Source organism: Cyrtonyx montezumae, unplaced genomic scaffold, assembly GCF_038088225.1.
Source record: "Cyrtonyx montezumae isolate F1298 unplaced genomic scaffold, pur_monq_1.0 scaffold_7, whole genome shotgun sequence".
In the NCBI taxonomy this organism is placed as follows: domain Eukaryota; kingdom Metazoa; phylum Chordata; class Aves; order Galliformes; family Odontophoridae; genus Cyrtonyx; species Cyrtonyx montezumae.
Window position 1 is genome coordinate 12,103,912 of NW_027072078.1, and position 17,359 is coordinate 12,121,270.

The 17,359-nt window shown below is 38.1% G+C and overlaps 1 protein-coding gene across 1 annotated transcript in view; it reads left to right on the plus strand.

Annotated features, from left to right (window-relative positions):
- The window catches only part of RAPGEF4 (Rap guanine nucleotide exchange factor 4), a 147,969-nt gene that overhangs the window by 98,579 nt on the left and 32,031 nt on the right, over positions 1-17,359 (plus strand). The window contains exons 12-17 of the mRNA XM_065751175.1: positions 1,492-1,552; positions 2,311-2,387; positions 3,424-3,570; positions 4,318-4,433; positions 7,656-7,744; positions 9,509-9,587. Of these exons, the coding sequence (XP_065607247.1) occupies positions 1,492-1,552; positions 2,311-2,387; positions 3,424-3,570; positions 4,318-4,433; positions 7,656-7,744; positions 9,509-9,587 (569 nt within the window). The remainder of the gene's footprint in view (positions 1-1,491; positions 1,553-2,310; positions 2,388-3,423; positions 3,571-4,317; positions 4,434-7,655; positions 7,745-9,508; positions 9,588-17,359) is intronic.

Consider the following 17,359-nt stretch of genomic DNA (forward strand, 5'->3'; position numbering starts at 1 on the left):
GCTGTTGATGTTACAGACATAACCAAGGCAAAAAAAAAAAAAAATCTTATACACAGTATATTTTCCCTCATCAGAAGAAATTCAGATTTGAGGTTAGATTTCATAGCAAGAAATGTGACAGATGATATGGACCTCAAGAAATACTTGGCATTTTGAAGAAGTGCAAAAAATGTGGTTAAGTGTTTCTGTTAAGAATTTCTACTAAGAATTTAGAAATGGTGGTTTATTACTTATCTCATGAAGTAAAGCAGAGGACAGAAATCACTTCTAGCTTGAAGAAATTCTTTAGAGAATCAATAGACAACATTGCTTCCATGAACTGGAAGATTAATGATCAATCAGCTTGAAAGCAAATAGAATGCTTATTCATTTTAAGCAAGGCATAATTCCTGAAATAATAACTTTTCTAGCTAAGCTACAGGCAGCAGGAAGTAAAATGGATAAAACTCAAGTTGCATGTTAGTGAACTAATCCATGCTAGTGAAGCCTGTGAACATGAATGAAAAACAATTATGTAACACGGTATTAAAAACAAATCAAATTCTTGGCTTCATCAAGAGGATTAATTCACTGCAGAGACAAGTGACTGAAATAGCTGAGAAGATATCTGGGGATATATATGGAATGTGGAAGCTCTCTACAATGTACAGAACAGTGCTAATGGTAGCATACTTTCTGACCTTATTTAAGCTTCTTTGCCTTTAGGCACAGGATGTGAAAATGCTGTTGGCTTAATAGCTATACAAATGGAAAGGCCAGCATGTGTTTTCATTTGTCAGTGTTCTAATAAAGAATGTCCAAACAACTCTCTTCTAACATGTAGTGCAAACAAGGAGTGCTTTGCACAGTATGTCAGGAACGAGCTCTGAGAGAGATAGCTGGTGTGGAATATTTATGCTAGGCACCCGAGCAAGGATTTGGTGCTTGCCTTTAGGACATTGGACCCTGAATTTGTTGTCTCATCTTAAGAGATACAGCCACTATTTAATCATCCAAATTGTGTCCAGAATTTGTCCTGCCCAAATTTTTCTTAATGTCCTAAAGATTATCCATCTCCAAATACAATGGTTCTCAGATTAAATGTATGGGCGAACAGTGTGAAAACACTGCTACTTAAATAGATGCTAGAGCCAGCTCTTGATTTGTATTTGACACTTTGAAGTTACCTAATAGTCCCTCTGAAACACAAATTCTCCCTAGCTTATATTCTTTGAAAATAAGAATCCCTGTGACTGGAAACTGGCCTCAAAGTCAGTGGAGACATGTTCTGTGGAAAGAGACATTAAGCACACAGAAACACTCAGGATAATGTGAGCTTCGCGGTGCTACTGTTACTTTGTGAAAATAATGCCAACTGTTTACAATGAGAAAAAGCAGTATCAAACAGCAGCTTTCTCACTAGGGACAACTTCTCAGTTAATCAGAGTCAATCACGTCAGAGCAGCACAGCGATACAATATATCTGAAACTGTTGTTTCTCTCTATTTTAAGGTAAAGCGAGAATTAGCAGGTGTCCTCATTTTTGAGTCACATCCCAAAGCTGGAACAGTCTGTAAGTAAAAAGAGTCCTGTCAGATTTTCTTTCTTATCTGTGGCAAGAACATTTGAACCCTTAATGTTTAAATGATGAGATAATAAACTTACATGCACTCCTCAAACTTGACTGGCAGTAAGTGTTCAAAACCTGGGAAGTAAATGTTAATTTAATCTGCTACTAATTGCAGGGGCAGTAGCAAAAATAAGTCGATATTCATGGTTGGGTGTATGCATCATCTACAACTTGGATGAGTTTGTATCTGGAATTTTGGTTTGGTCCAATCTTTATTTAAAATGTAATTTAATTTTTTTCTCTGTATTAAGAAACCATCTTACTGCACAAAATAAAGAAGTTAAAATTTAAGCTATATATACTGAAAGTTTTACCAAATTAATGTCAAGTTCACAGCTGCTAGATAATTGGGTTAGAATACTGCTTCTAGTGGTATAAAAATCTGTGTGCTGTCTAGAAATTGATAGTCTGTTATGATTTGATAGAGTAGTTGTTGCAATTGTCATGGAAAATAAAAGCAGTTTTCAGATCAGTGCAATAAAGTAATTACTATATGGGTGTTTTTGTTGTTGTTTGTTTTTTGTTTTTTTTTTCCATGAAATCTGAAGGCAATAGCTTTTTAAATCACAATATGACCTTTTCAAGGTTATCAGGAATACAGCAGCAATAGAGTTACCTTGAATTTTACTGAATGCAGAACCTGGCCCATTTATGTTTTAAATAACTATATTCTCACCATAAAACTTTTCTCTCTTTTGTAGTATTTAATCAGGGAGAAGAAGGTACTTCTTGGTACATTATCCTAAAGGGATCAGTAAACGTAGTCATTTATGGCAAGGTATTTCTTTCAGAATCCTTTATATATAACTCTTATTATTGAAATTTAAGAATAAACTATGAAAAAATGCACTTTAATTTAGAGTAGAATTACTTATCTGAGGAAACAAATTGAATGCAGTTTTGTTAGGAAATGGGACAAAATCCAGTGGTTTTACTGATTATGCTTCCAGTTGATTGCTATGATTCTGGTGTGTATTATACACATTCAGAGTATAATTCAATACAGTCACATCAGTATCTTTAAGATAATGTAATTTGCTGGAATTTGGGGAAATGACAGATTTGCATCTCATGGAGGTTTTTGTCCTGTACATTTTACCACCATCTCCTCTTACATTTGTACCACTGATTCTTATCACAGCTGTCAGGTATGTCTGACAAGAGCTGCTTTGCAGCTAGGGGTTCTCAGGCTGAATGTAACCCTGCCAAATTTATGTCACCTCTTCATTTTGATTAAGTTTCAGTCTGAAAAGCATCTCTACTGAACTTCCTGTTTATGAGAGAGGTTTTTCAAGGACTTTGGTATGTAGCAATCCCTTGAGTCTTTAAAAATCAGTTTCCCTACTGATTTCTCATTCTGTGAATGAGAATTCACACCAACCATTTCACCTAAATCTTGCACAGGGACTAATGAATTCTACAGAGGGTGAGCCAGATCATCCATTTCTGTAAATTCAAGTAAATGGCTTTGCAGTATATGAAGATGTGGTTTTATGTGCTGCAAATATGATCTTCTTTTTCAGCACCTCCTTAAACAAAGCAAAGAACAACTTTCTGTCTTCAGCAGGGAAGTGTCCTTCATGCTGAATGTAATTTCAGAGAACAAACCAATTCTTTTCTATTCTTGTCTTTCTTTAGTGATAGCAATAACCAGTTATCAAGTATTGTTTCCTAGTCATTACTTTGGCTGTTGATTTCCTGCCAAATACATTTGTTTTGGTTTTTGATTGTGAAGTCTGGTGTTTGTATAAGGTTTTTCAATAGAATCCACAGTAATGATGGGTTTCTGCATGTAAATGTTTTGCTCTGTGCAGGGTGTGGTATGTACTCTACATGAAGGAGATGATTTTGGCAAGCTAGCACTTGTGAATGATGCTCCCAGAGCAGCATCTATTGTTCTACGTGAAGACAACTGCCACTTCTTGAGAGTAGACAAAGAGGACTTCAACAGAATCCTTAGGGTGAGTGTGGGAAGATCTATTCTGGCGGTGTGATGTCAGAACTTGCAAATCTTTCTAGGTTCTATCTTATTTGTATGGATATATTGATATTAATAACCATGTTTGAAGTGTCTTCTAATTACAGAACAGAGATGAGACAGCCTAGAAGATCAAGTAATGAATAATAATTTTTCCTGTTTTTTTGGTTCCTAGCTCAGCCATGAAAATGGAAGCAATTGGACTCTTCATCTCTCACATGCCTGTATTCTAGAATTCTTAGTGCTCAGTTTGTCCATGATTCCATGGTGATCCCCCATCCAAATAGTGAATAAAACAAGGTCATATCTCCCAGATAGGTCAGTGGCATGTGCCTTAATATCAATGGGTTCAAGGCAAAATCAAGTTGCAAATATACTGACTTATGGGAAAATGCACAGATGTCTTTATCATAGGTCTCTAAAAAGATAAGCTTAATTTTAGTTATTAATGTCAGAGCAAATACATTCCAAAATTCAGCTGTAATTCTATAACTGAAACCTGCAAGTAAATACAAGCTGTTTTATGATCATTCATAGTACAGAAAGTAAAAACCTGTATCATCCTGTATTGGAATTAATATGTGCCTAGTAATTCAGCAACTGAATCAGCCTAGACAGAGTACTGTGCTAGAAAAATGGTACATGATTGTGTTTGAGTCGTGCACTTCTTCAGAGTAACTTATCAGCCAAATCGGTGTAATTGATTTCTTAAAATTAACTTGTCTTTCAGGATGTGGAAGCAAATACTGTAAGACTCAAAGAACATGACCAGGATGTCTTGGTGTTGGAGAAGATCCCAGCAGGAAACAGAGTTTCTAATCAAGGAAGTTCACAGCCTCAACACAAGTATGTTCTCATTCAATAGTATGCATGTCAGACAATGATTCACTTTTTCTTATGTATTATTAACCAAACAATAGCATATTCTCCCAATCTGTGGAAGAGTGCAAGTGCAGAATACATAAAATTTTCTTCTTATTATTTTTTTTTATCATAAGCTGATCACATGTCCCACAGCGCATAATACATCTATTTCCATCCACACACCAATTCTGTGACTTTACACAATAATTCTGGAAGGATCTCACTGTAAATACTTATCTCATATAATAGCCTCTAAATAGACCTCACGTGGAGAATGCTGAAGCCCTATTAAGCTGAGCTATTGTGTAAAAGACATGAGGAAATACATTGTTTTATTGTTAAGTGCAGATATTTTCATTCTAGATTTCAAATTCTCGACAAGAAGTGTTTTCTACATACTATTTATATACAGATGATGATTTCATGCAATGAAAATCACACAGCTTATCTCACAGAGTAGGTTTGCATTGTAATAACAACAATACCTCTTATAGTTTCTTTACTTTCTTACTGAAAGGGGAAAAGTACATTTGTATTTGGATGCTACTGAGATAAGAGTGGACTGAGGATATTATAATTCCAAATGTTGGTAAAATCCCCAAAGGATTTGTAAATACCTTATTTGCAAGTGGATAGACAATTTCCTGTCACATAATCTTTTCTTTAGAAAATTTAAATTCTTTACTTTTTCTAAAAAAAATAAAAATAAAAAAAAGTGTATTTACTGGGGGATATTTTGGACACAGATTTTATCTGATCTGGGATTTCACGTAAGTATTTCATGTGCAAAATTGAATATAAAGTTTTGTACATATTTGTGAGCAGTTAAGACATTTTTTATATTTTACACATCTCATGTATTTCAGAAACGGTCATTTCATCTTTCACTCAATCTATTCGAAAAAAAGATCAAAGAAATTATATACTTTTAGGACTGATTTTTCCTCTGTCTAAATTAGGGAAACTCGGCTGCAGCCAGTGGATTTGCATCAGCAGCTGATATGCATAGGAGCTTGATCATAGACTTAAATCAATTTTCTTTGATCAGATACATTTTTTAATACTTTCAAAAGTGACAATTTTTTTAAAACATATTTTAAATACAATTTTCTTTGCGAACTCTTTGCACCAGCATTACTTCTATTATTTAACATTTTCTTGTTCATCATTTGATAAAAATAGCTAGGGACATTATGGTGTCTGTTTTTGTTTTTTTTTTTTTACAACTTATATTTTAGGAATATTTGCAAGTAAGGTTCAGAATTTGCTTCTATAAGTATTATTTATACACTTGGTCAGCTTTTGGGTCCTACCAGTGTGCCAGTAGGGGAACTTTAGCTGATAACTGTGACAAGAAGGCGCAAACAACACAAGAGAGGAAGTTACTTTGAAAGTTCACTGGCTGCTTTTTAGCAGTCATGTTATTTTGTTAGCCATGTGTGGGCTGCACCTTTTTGTTTATAATGTTTCAGTGAGTTAACTGGATGTGAAGATTTTCCTGTTTCTTTTCTTAACAGATAGAGAAAATGGCTACTCTTATGCTTGAGGGTCCAAATCAAAGTTACTAGTGTATTTGGATTTCCAGAATGTGTTACTGGAGTGTGTTTGTTGAGTGCTCAGTACTTTGGAAAATCACTGGGCCTGAAAGAGAAGCTTAACAAGGACCACTTCTTAAAGGCTTGCTGTTCGGCCTTTAAGTGCATAGTTACAACATCTCTGATGATGTCTCTAAAGATGAACTGCTCTTTGGGCTTTGTTCAGTAGACTGGCACATAGCATTTGAACTGGAGAAATGTTCTGCAACCCAAAATTGTTCCCCAACACATCCAGTCAAACATGAAACTCATTTTCTCCATCCTTTTTACGGGCAAATCATCTGAACTGGAATTTGGATTCTACTGCCTCCTCTCCTGAGGAGACATAGCTCCCGGAGCCATGGTTTCATACAGAGACAATTTTGCTTCAAAGCTCTGAAGTTCTCACTCCCAAGATCTAAATTCTCTCTTTATGGGTGATCACACTCATGCTGGATAAATCCAGCAGCCCCGCAAGTCACTTCACTGTTCATTTTTGCTTTCATATTCAGAGTACAGCAACCTGTGATTTCTCTGCTTCACTCACTTAGATACTTGGTTAGTATCTCTGTGAGAATGTGCACTGGCTTAACAAGTGTTTGTGTTCTTGGGACATCAATACAGTTCTTCCAAAGGGGTTGGCAGGTAAAAGAACTGTGACGGTCAGTGCTCAAAGTGAGGAGGAGCTCCCAGGAGCTCAGCTCCACCACTTATTTCTCAGCAGGAGCAGAGTATCTTCACTTCTCGGGGGTTTTCTTTCTTTCTTTCTTTCTTTCATTTTTTTTTTAAGTTTCATACTTTATCATTTGGATTCCAAAAATGTGGAAAAAAGGAGATGCAAAGATTGGAAGAGTGGAGAGAAATATTAAAAAAAAAAAAATCTGATCTGCAAGGAGAGTCAAAAACAGATGGCAGGACAATTGTAGCAATATCCTGTGATATTCTTCTGGTTCCTAAAATGTTGTCTAAATTCCTGCATTGGAATGAGTAACTCAACTACCATACCAGTCTACTCACCTCTTTCATTTTAATCCTGGAAATGATACAATAACAAGTTTATCCTCTTGCAAAAGCTTACTTGCCTCAGCTATCTAAAGCATTACACAAATCTGAAGGTTCGGCATGGTATTTCATTATCTGTTCCCATCTTCTCATACTGGCCCCTGTCGATGATACTGCAGCAAATTGTTTGTTTGCTCTGACAGTGATACAAACCAGTTCTCATTTCATGCCCACAGTAAGTCTGTTAAGACCCTCTAATGACTATGAATTGCTATCATTACTGAGATATCCATTCTCTGTGGAGAAGCATGTCTGATTGCACTTACCCAGGTTTGCACCAGTGCAGTTCTGTTGATTGCAGCATAACTGTGGTGATGTTATAACAGAGTACTTGTACAGGGAGGGGGCTGTCGGTCATCTTGCACTCCCTGGGTAGGGTAGAGAGTGTTATTGCATGCATTACACAGAGGGCAACGAAGACTGGGAGTTTTCATCTGACGTTACTTTCAAATTCTGGTCAGAGCAGGTTTTTGCACTTAGCACTTTTTATTTTCTTGCTTAGCATACAGATTTTTCTTAGTTTGTTATTTTGCATATGAAACACTGACTGCTCCTTTCCCACCCTCAGATATATTGTGATGTCAGGAACTCCAGAGAAAATTTTAGAGCACTTTCTGGAAACTATGCGCCTTGAAGCAACTTTAAATGAAGCAACAGGTGCGTGACAAAAAACTGCATTCTTATTACTGTGTAAGGTCTTACTGGGAGTACGCTGCAACATGATGTTTTGAAAAGCAGCTAGTAGAAGTTTCTCCCAGAATAAAAACTCTCCAATGAAACAACCTCAAGAAAACCGAGGAAATCCAGGATTAAAGACAACAGTTCATTCTTTCTGCTCTATTGTATTTATACTTTCAGTACTGAGTAGAAGAGCAGGCTCTCAAAAGGTGCTGAACCACTAGTGAGGACTTTAAATAAGCACAGCTATGGTTTTGGAAAATAGCATGCATTACAGCCAGAAGGTAATGGTACTCAAACTTATTATTTTGGTTGTCATCTAATACTGTGAACTAGCTTGATCACTGTGTTACATGCTAGGATAAGATTTATATCCTTATCACATTACATTTAAATTACTTGTTTGTGATACTTTCCTATGTGCAGGGAAAGAAGAATTTTTACATAAAAGAGAACAACTCAGCACACCATGGGTTGAGTCCCAAGAATGCATGTTGCAGCAGCTGCACTTAATAGGCTGCTTTTCATTAGTTTAAAGGGAATAGCAAATGTACACCTAAGGTTAGAAATATTTACTGCTTTACTGTCAATAAGTACTCTAAGTTAGGAGAAAAAAGAGATTTGGGCACAAAAATAGTCCTCATTATGATAAAGTGATGTAGAGACTTTCATGTTAAGCTACACAATATTGCCTTAGCATGTCTTTTGACATTATGGATATCTAAGAAGTATATATTCAAAACTGTTAATCCTCATCTAGTCTGTTACTGACCTCAAAGTTCTGGAGAAACCTGTATAGTGGGCCATAAATGGTGGAAGAATTGAAAGATTAGAGAAATCTTTCTACAGACTATATGTTTTAATCACTTCTAAGAATCAAAATGATACTTCTCATAGATACCTAATTATTATGATTACAAGCAAAGCATTCTTCTTTAAACCTGCAAGTATATAATGGCAACTTTACTGTTCTCACTATGCACATATTTTTCACATTTTTCTAAACTAAATTGTTTTTCAAATCCTTTCAAACTTCGACTCTCATAATCCAGTGACAAGATATATGCATATCCCCCTGGGACAAAAGAGTCACAGTTCACAAGCTGGACTATTTTTAGGATATAAGAGTTCAGACAGCTAGAAAATATCAGTTTTGATTTTTTCAGTTCCTTAATTTAAGAACAGTTAAAATTCACTTTGTCCTGCGTATTGTGCAAGAAAAAGTCCTACTATTTGGAGGTACTTTGTCAACTGAGAGAGATTATCAAATATGAATTACAATGAAACAATGGTGTAATGTCAGGTTGCAGTTATCTCACTGTATTTTTTACGACATCGCTTGCTTACAGCACTTTGAATTGTTTCTTTTCCCTGAAAAGTTGCACTGTAGAAGTGGTACCTACAGATCTCTACACTTGTTGAGGAGGAATATACCCAAATGTTTCATTTTTGTACAGATATTCTAGTTGTTGTTTTTTCTTTGCTGTGCCAAGCTTTCTTTTGACACAAGCAAAAACCTCTTAACATAAAATGCAATTAAATCCATACAGACAAGAGTAAAAGCTTAACATTTCAGCACATACTTGTTCCTTCACATTTCCATACTTAATGTCTACAAAGTGCAAAAACGGGACCTTTATTATCTACCAAGGACTAACAGGATTTTTTTTTTACTTAAATAAGCCTTATCCTTGTTTTCCCCTAAATTCTTAATTTGCTGTTTTCCTTCTTCTCTTTTCACAGATTCTGTTTTAAATGATTTTATTATGATGCACTGTGTTTTTATGCCAAACAGTCAGCTCTGCCCAGCCTTGATGGCACAATATCCTTTTGTAACAGATAAGTTAATTTCCTATTTCAGCTTTCCATACCATTGATGGGGCAGGAGATTTTCTCTCTCAAGAATTAAATTGTGTTTCATGGAGGCTGTGCCTTGTTGGTAGGTTCTAAGTGTCTGACTGACAGCTTGTCTTATAGCTGAACAACTCTGAAATGGGTAGTGTATAGACATGATGAGATGCAGGCCTGGAGCATGATGATTGTATCCTTTCTGAGATTATTGTTACACCAAGGAAAAGGAATCTACTGTCCCTTCACCTGATAGCTGTTCAAGGCCAGTTTGAATGATGCTTTGTCCAGCTTGTTCTAAGAGAAGGTGTCCCTTCCAGCCCAAACAATTCTATGGTTCTATAAGTGAAATTACATACAAGTTTAGATCAGCCCCCCTTTTTCCTTCCTCTTTCTGTCTTTTTTGATATTTGCTAAGATTTGAACTAAAATTACTATGTTTCAGTGATTTCTGTGGTCCGCTTCATAGGTTACAAGCCACAAACTGCCTCAAGCAGGAGAGTGTCTGAACTCTGGACAATGAGTAAGTAGTTCCTAGGCACTGTCATAATATGGCTATGAACAATAATATATAATAGTTTTTAGGAAATTTTAACGCACTACAAAAAATGCGAATACCTAGGAGAAAAAACACGTAGCAGTAGGAGCTGAAGGTCATTCTCATACTATCTGTGTGTTATGTAGAAGGCATCTGTGAAATTTCCATCAGCTACTGGCAAGTTGTGAGAGAGCTGCTGGAGACTGGAAAGTTTTCCTTGTGTGCTGTGACTTGAACAAATCAAGTGATAGTAAGCATTAAATAAACATACCTTTTTTTTCTGTTTTGTAGATCTCTGACAAGACTATAACTTCAATTTGCTGTTTATTTATTTATTTATTTGTAATCATATTGGTGTGAATGCATGCACTTCTTGAAGCTCAGCAGGGCAAGTGACATCTGGGAAAGCTAACATCCTGAAGGGACAAAATAGAGTATCGTGTCCTTGTCTGGCAAGCTGGGGAATTCATTTGTCTTACTACTAGCAAGGACAGTAATTGCTTTGAAAACCTTTGGACCCACAATACTCGTCTATAGAAAATTGTTCATACGTCTGCAAAAAACACATTTTCCAAAACCCAATTGTTTTACATAGCAAAAACATTATGAAATGCTACTGCTGACAGATTTGAGAAGAGGGGAAAAAAAAAACAAGAATGCTGTTTTGATTTTTTTTTTCCAGAAATCTCTAGGCGATCTGTTTGTCAGTCAGTCCATTTGAGATTCTAGCTTGTCTGTCCTTCACTATAACAGTATATAGCTGATATCCAATAACTTAGAAAATCAGATGCATAAGCAAAATGCACCTCACTGTTTATAGAAGAAAGGCTTTTCTTATTATGGAATCTATTCCAGAGGGGCTAAGACCAATAAGCTATTTAGAGGGTCATGGCAGGCGTCATGCCAATTCCTTTTCAGGTAGGAGGAAGAGGAGGGCTGAAAATAGCTGGTGTCCCACTGATTTTGTGTCAGCTTTTCCTAGTACTGAATTATTGTTTATTTGGTCCATTCTGAATATGGAAAATCAAACTGTGCTGTGTTGATTGTACCATTGATATTTATTGTTAGAGTTGAAAGGTTGCTAACAAAGCCCATCTTTTTTGAGCAAAATCACTGTACAAAAATGTTTTCTGATGCTGTGAGACTAAAGAGAAATTAGTTATGCTCAGTGAGGAAATTAAAATGATAAAAGAGAAATAAGAAAAGTGATTCAGTCAGAGACACTGTTTTTGCTGCAACTCCCAATTTTGAATCAATAGAAGTCTATTTTCTTACACCCACATAGGCTACTATTTTAGCTGGCAGCATGCAGGTGTGAGTAGAACCAGAGCACTGCAGTGCTTTCAAGCATAGTACAGGGTATACATGTGGGTTTTTTTTTCTTCCTTCTCAGCAGTGTTTGGTCATCTGTATGCTCTTCAAGACTGAAAGGATTGAATGGGTGCACCATTTTGTTTAAGTAACAGTATAGGTTGCTCAGAACTCAGTGCTTATGCTGTGTTCCCCCTTGGTACAGCTCATTGTTAATCACTGATGTATATGAAGAATATGCTTCCCTGGTCCTGGATCAATAAGCAATACATCCTGTCTGTTATGTTAAGACTTTCTTCCCTCTCTATTTCACCAGGATGGAAATGGAAAATTGTTAGAGCTACAGCTAGTCAGAAGGAAGCAGGATAAATCTCAAAATAAAACTTGATAATAGGGTAACACCTCCAAAATTACTTTTCAAGTGTACATTTGGGATAGTGCTCTTGGGGTAGTACAATTCTGTGAGCATGTGCACAAGTTTTCATCTTTTAAGAGCCATTGTCTAAATGTTTTCAAAGTAAATAATTCCTTCTTTACTCTTTGTAGGCAGTAGTCCTTTAGCGTGTTTCCTTATGAATGTTTTGTGAACCTCCTTTACCACCATGCCAGCAAAATGGCTTGTGTTCCCCTGTAGGAACTGGTGCTGATTTTACGGAGCTCCCAGTCTAGCTGCATGTTCCCACAGAGAGAGGAACAGACTTGAGAATTGATTCCATTTCCTAGTATGTATTAGACAGAATTAGATACATATATACATAATTGTGTTAGTGTTGACAAATATTTTACAATTATCTGACACTGCAAGAATACATGGTATTTTACTTCTGTTTGTAATCTGCAGTGAATCTGTGTCCTGTAGGTCCCATAAAAATGGGAGCACCCTTCATTGACTTTCCCTCTGATAATGTTAATAATAAAAGAGCAATCAATATAAATGAGCAGTAAAAATACAGAAAAATTACCAGTGCCTGTGGTGAGTCAGTTAACAAGAAAGTAAAAATACATGAAATAATTACAGAGTTTGAAAAGTAAAAATGGCATGAGAAAAATGACTCAGTGGAATATTAAACTTGTTCCCTGAGATGTTAGAGCACATGGTTTACAATATATTATTTACTTATGACCCTTCAGCTTACTTACTCCCATAAGTAAACTAACATTTTTAGTTCCCTAGTCATTTGAATCCTTTCTGAATGAAATTAAAATGCAAATTTCTCAAAGTTTGTCAGCTGAGTGAGTGCCCCAGTAGCCCCTCAGTCATGTTGGATCTCTGCAGATATTTGGGGCTGGAAGATCATTTAAGAAGTGTGAGTTAATAGATACTGCTTCCCAAAGTATTTTATTAATATGAAGTATGTTAACATTTGTTATAGAAAAACAAGAGAGATCTTGTTGTAATAATAAATGTGAAGCTTAAAATATATTTCTTAGCTCATTTTTATTTCCAATAAATATTTAAATTTTATAATTAAAAATTTTAAATCTTTTGTTTGTGCAACTGAAACTGCATCTTGAAAGGATACTGGACCTCACTGTAGTGTGTGAAATATTGCCAGTAATAAAATATTAATGGCTTCTATATAACTTTGAATGTTATTATTCATGATAAGCTATGAAGAGAATTTTGGTACCCAGGAGGAAATGTTGAAGATGGAGTTGCACTAGTTCTGTGCTTACTTCACATTCAGTCAGCAATTTATTGGGAAACAACTAAAATATATATTGCTAACCTCCATAAGAAGCAAGTACACAAATTGTCATATCCTTTTTCTGGTAGGAATTCATAATTTTCACATAGGTTAAGGGCTGTAATTAACTTGGTTTATTGCCCATCATGGTCATTTTAAGAACTATAGAAACCTTCCTTGGCACCAGTTTTTCATTCTAAGTTGACATGATTACTATAAGAATGATGGCAAGTAGAGAGCTAGTAGTATTAAGCAATATATATTTTTATAAAAGTATTTGCTAATGCTTCTGCTTGTGGGACGTAATTTAGAGTTTGGAAGAAAGCCCTAGGTTATAAACACACATCTGAAGTAGTTTTTTTTATCTACAAAAACAAAGCAGCCCTGAATGACTAAGTGGTGAAATCAATTGAACTGAAATAAAATCTTATGTACCTTCTTCCCATTAACTGAGAAGAAAATCTGAAGTCCACATTGTATGGGAACTGCTGAATCACGGCCTGAACCACTGATTGGTCACCTGAGGTGAGCACCAAGTCAGCCATGGGGCCACAGGTGAAGGTGATATACCTGTGTGGGTGGAAGGGGTGGAGCCTAGTTCCTCCTCTCTCAAACCCCATTTAAGGGCTGACCACCACCAGGGAAGGATCTCTTCTTGGAGATCCCTCCCATGTGGAGTCCTCTGCGAGCCTTGTCATCTTAAAGGTGAGCCATCTTCTCTTTTGTATTACCTGTATAACTGTTTGTATAGAACTACTTAAAATATACCATCTTCTATACTATTCCCTGGTGGAGTATCGTCATTAGGAGTTATTTACTCTACATTTGGCGAGCCAGGCAGCTCTAACTAAATCCATAATGTCGTTTATTTGGAGTATGTTTAAATGGGCCAAGGGGGAGAACGTTACCCCCCTAGAACAGACAATCCCTGGTCTAATTCCAGGATTCATGGGGTCACCCTACTATGGATTGGCATCCGTTATTGAGAAATGGGGACCCATGCGGGTTCCAGGGACTGCCGCTCCTTCTCCATCTTATTTGACTGACTACTTTGTAGGATTAGATAAAGACATACTTGTTACCAAGGAGCGGCGGTTAGCTGCCTCTGCAGTAGCCTGGCCATTAGTAATGGCCATACTCAAGTTAGATGTTGCAAATGTTAATATGGAGACTGAAAATCAGTTATTACGAGACCGTATTGAGAAACTGGAACAACAGCTGGGTACGTTAACAACCAAAAAGCCTGGCCTAAATGTCCCCACAAGACAAATAAGGAATATATTGGTAGAAGACACCCCAAAATCAGAGGAAGAAGACTCTGATATGACAGGGGAAAAGATCTCTAAGGCAGATCTCGAAACTCCATCTATGATGGACCCATTCGAGATTCGGCCTATTATAACTCAAAAAACAAAGAAGGTACAGGATAGACCAGCAGGGGTGCCTCCTGACCAATGGCCCCCTGCAGAAACCTGCCTCCATGTGACCGCTCGTCCATATACAGCTAATGAGTTGATGGACCTAGTACAACGGTTCCATCAGAAACCAAGAGAAAGCATACCATCATGGCTCCTAAGGTTATGGGATGCAGGAGCTGAAAGTGTTTTAGTAAATGGAACAGAAATGTCAAAATTAGCATCTATAACGATAAACCCGGCATTAAGACAAAGATTATATGCAGCTGTCCATTATAATGAGGAAAACCATTCTATTATAGATTGGTTGATGGCTGCATGCCGCTTGACATGGCCCAACAAAACCGATATCCCTCTTAATACTGGTTTGTGGTCCTCTATGGAGGACCTCCAGACCTATATCAGAGAACTGGGTATGAGGGAGGCTCTGTATGCGGACACTTTTGAAAGCCCCGATACGGAAAAATTTACAGCGGGCATGAGAGATCTAATACTACAGCAGGCCCCCTCCCACCTATATGGGATGTTGGTTTCCATATTAAATCCATTGGTGGCATCAGAAGCCATCGTACAGCAGGCAGCCCAGTTAGTAGCAGACTTAGGGGAGACGGAGCGCGTAAGAACCAGGCGTAATGTTCGTATAGTGGAAGATGCTGAGGCCTTCCCTATTAGAACTAAAAAGCCTGCTCCACGGATGCCCCGATCAGGCCCCGTACGGGTATCCCGGAGGACTATGTTTAATGATCTCATACGGGCTGGGGTTGCATTTACCAAAATTGATGGGCAACCCAACCATGTTTTGTTACAGCTGTGGAAACAGCTTAGAAATGATCAGAAATTTCAGAGTGCTCCCAGAAAATCGGGAGTACGAATTATAGAAAAAACACCAACAACAACCTGGAATTTGGCTGACTTTATAATACCGAACAGAAGGAAAAAATATCCGCAGGTGTCACAGGCTACAGTGCCTGAGCCACCTGTGGCAAAAGATTTAGATCTGGCAAAATTCATGGATTAACGGAAAATTCTGGTCCCCATAGGGCCTCTAGCTGTGACCGGAGGCCCTATGTAGAACTAACAATATTCTGGTCCAGGACAAATGTGCAGAAGGTGATGGCTCTAGTGGATACTGGCGCAGAAACATCGATTATATATGGAGACCCAACGAAATTTAAGGGTAATAGAGTGATGATTGGTGGGTTTGGGGGACAGACTATTCCAGTCACCCAGACGTGGCTGAAATTGGGGGTTGGGCGTCTCCCGCCCCGGGAGTATAAGGTGTCGATTGCCCCAATTCCAGAATATATCTTGGGCATAGACATTCTATGGGGTCTGGCTCTCCAGACAACTGTGGGAGAGTTCAGACTACGGCAGAGGTACATTAGTATCCGGGCAATACGGACAATATTGAGGGGCCATGCGAAACATGAGCCCATTTGTTTGCCAAAACCACGCCGGATTACTAATGTAAGACAGTACAGACTCCCGGGTGGACAAGAAGAAATATCAAAAACAGTGCAGGAATTAGAGAAAGTAGGTATTATAAGGCCTGCACACAGCCCATATAATTCCCCCATATGGCCAGTACGGAAGTCGGATGGAACATGGAGAATGACGGTGGATTATAGGGAACTGAATAAGGTCACGCCGCCCATCCATGCGGCCGTACCCAATATTGCCTCCTTAATGGACACTCTTAGTAGGGAAATTAAAACCTACCATTGTGTCCTGGATTTAGCGAATGCGTTTTTTAGCATACCTATTGCTAAAGAATCACAAGATCAATTTGCATTTACGTGGGGAGGCAGGCAGTGGACCTTTCAGGTCTTGCCACAGGGGTACGTGCACTCACCAACATACTGTCATAATTTGGTGGCACGTGACCTGGCTGATTGGAGGAAACCAAACAGTGTGAACCTATACCACTATATTGATGACCTCCTGTTAACATCCGACTCACTGGAAGCAGTAGGGGAGGCAGCAGATTCATTAACTGCCTACCTAAGTGAAAGAGGATGGGCTATCAATCCTCAAAAAGTGCAAGGTCCAGGACTGTCCGTAAAATTTCTAGGGGTAGTCTGGTCAGGAAAGACCAAAGTATTGCCTGATGCCGTCATAGATAAGGTTCAGGCATTTCCAGTCCCTACAACACCAAAGCAGCTGCAGGAATTCCTGGGTATATTGGGATATTGGCGTTCCTTTATACCTCATTTGGCGCAGCTGCTGAGACCTTTATATAGACTTACCAAAAAGGGCCAATTATGGGACTGGGGGAGAACAGAACAGGATGCTTTTCAACAGGCGAAACAGGCGGTTAAACAAGCCCAGGCACTGGGTATATTTGATCCTACCCTTCCAGCTGAGCTAGATGTTCACGTAACTCAAGATGGCTTTGGCTGGGGCCTGTGGCAACGTCAGAGTTCTGTTCGGACCCCCATTGGATTTTGGTCTCAGGTGTGGCATGGAGCAGAGGAAAGATATAGTATGATTGAAAAACAGTTATTGGCTGCCTATTCCGCATTACAAGCGGTAGAGCCAATAACCCAAACGGCCGAAGTTATAGTCAAGACTACATTGCCAATCCAGGGGTGGGTAAGAGATCTGACCCACCTTCCTAAGACGGGGGTGGCCCAGGCGCAGACGGTGGCACGATGGGTTGCCTATCTCAGTCAGAGGAGTAGTCTATCTTCCTCACCATTGAAAGAAGAGCTTCAGAAGATTCTTGGCCCAGTAACGTATCATAGTGATGCACCAAAACAAACTTCGGTTGCTCCACCACAGAAGAGTCCCGTCC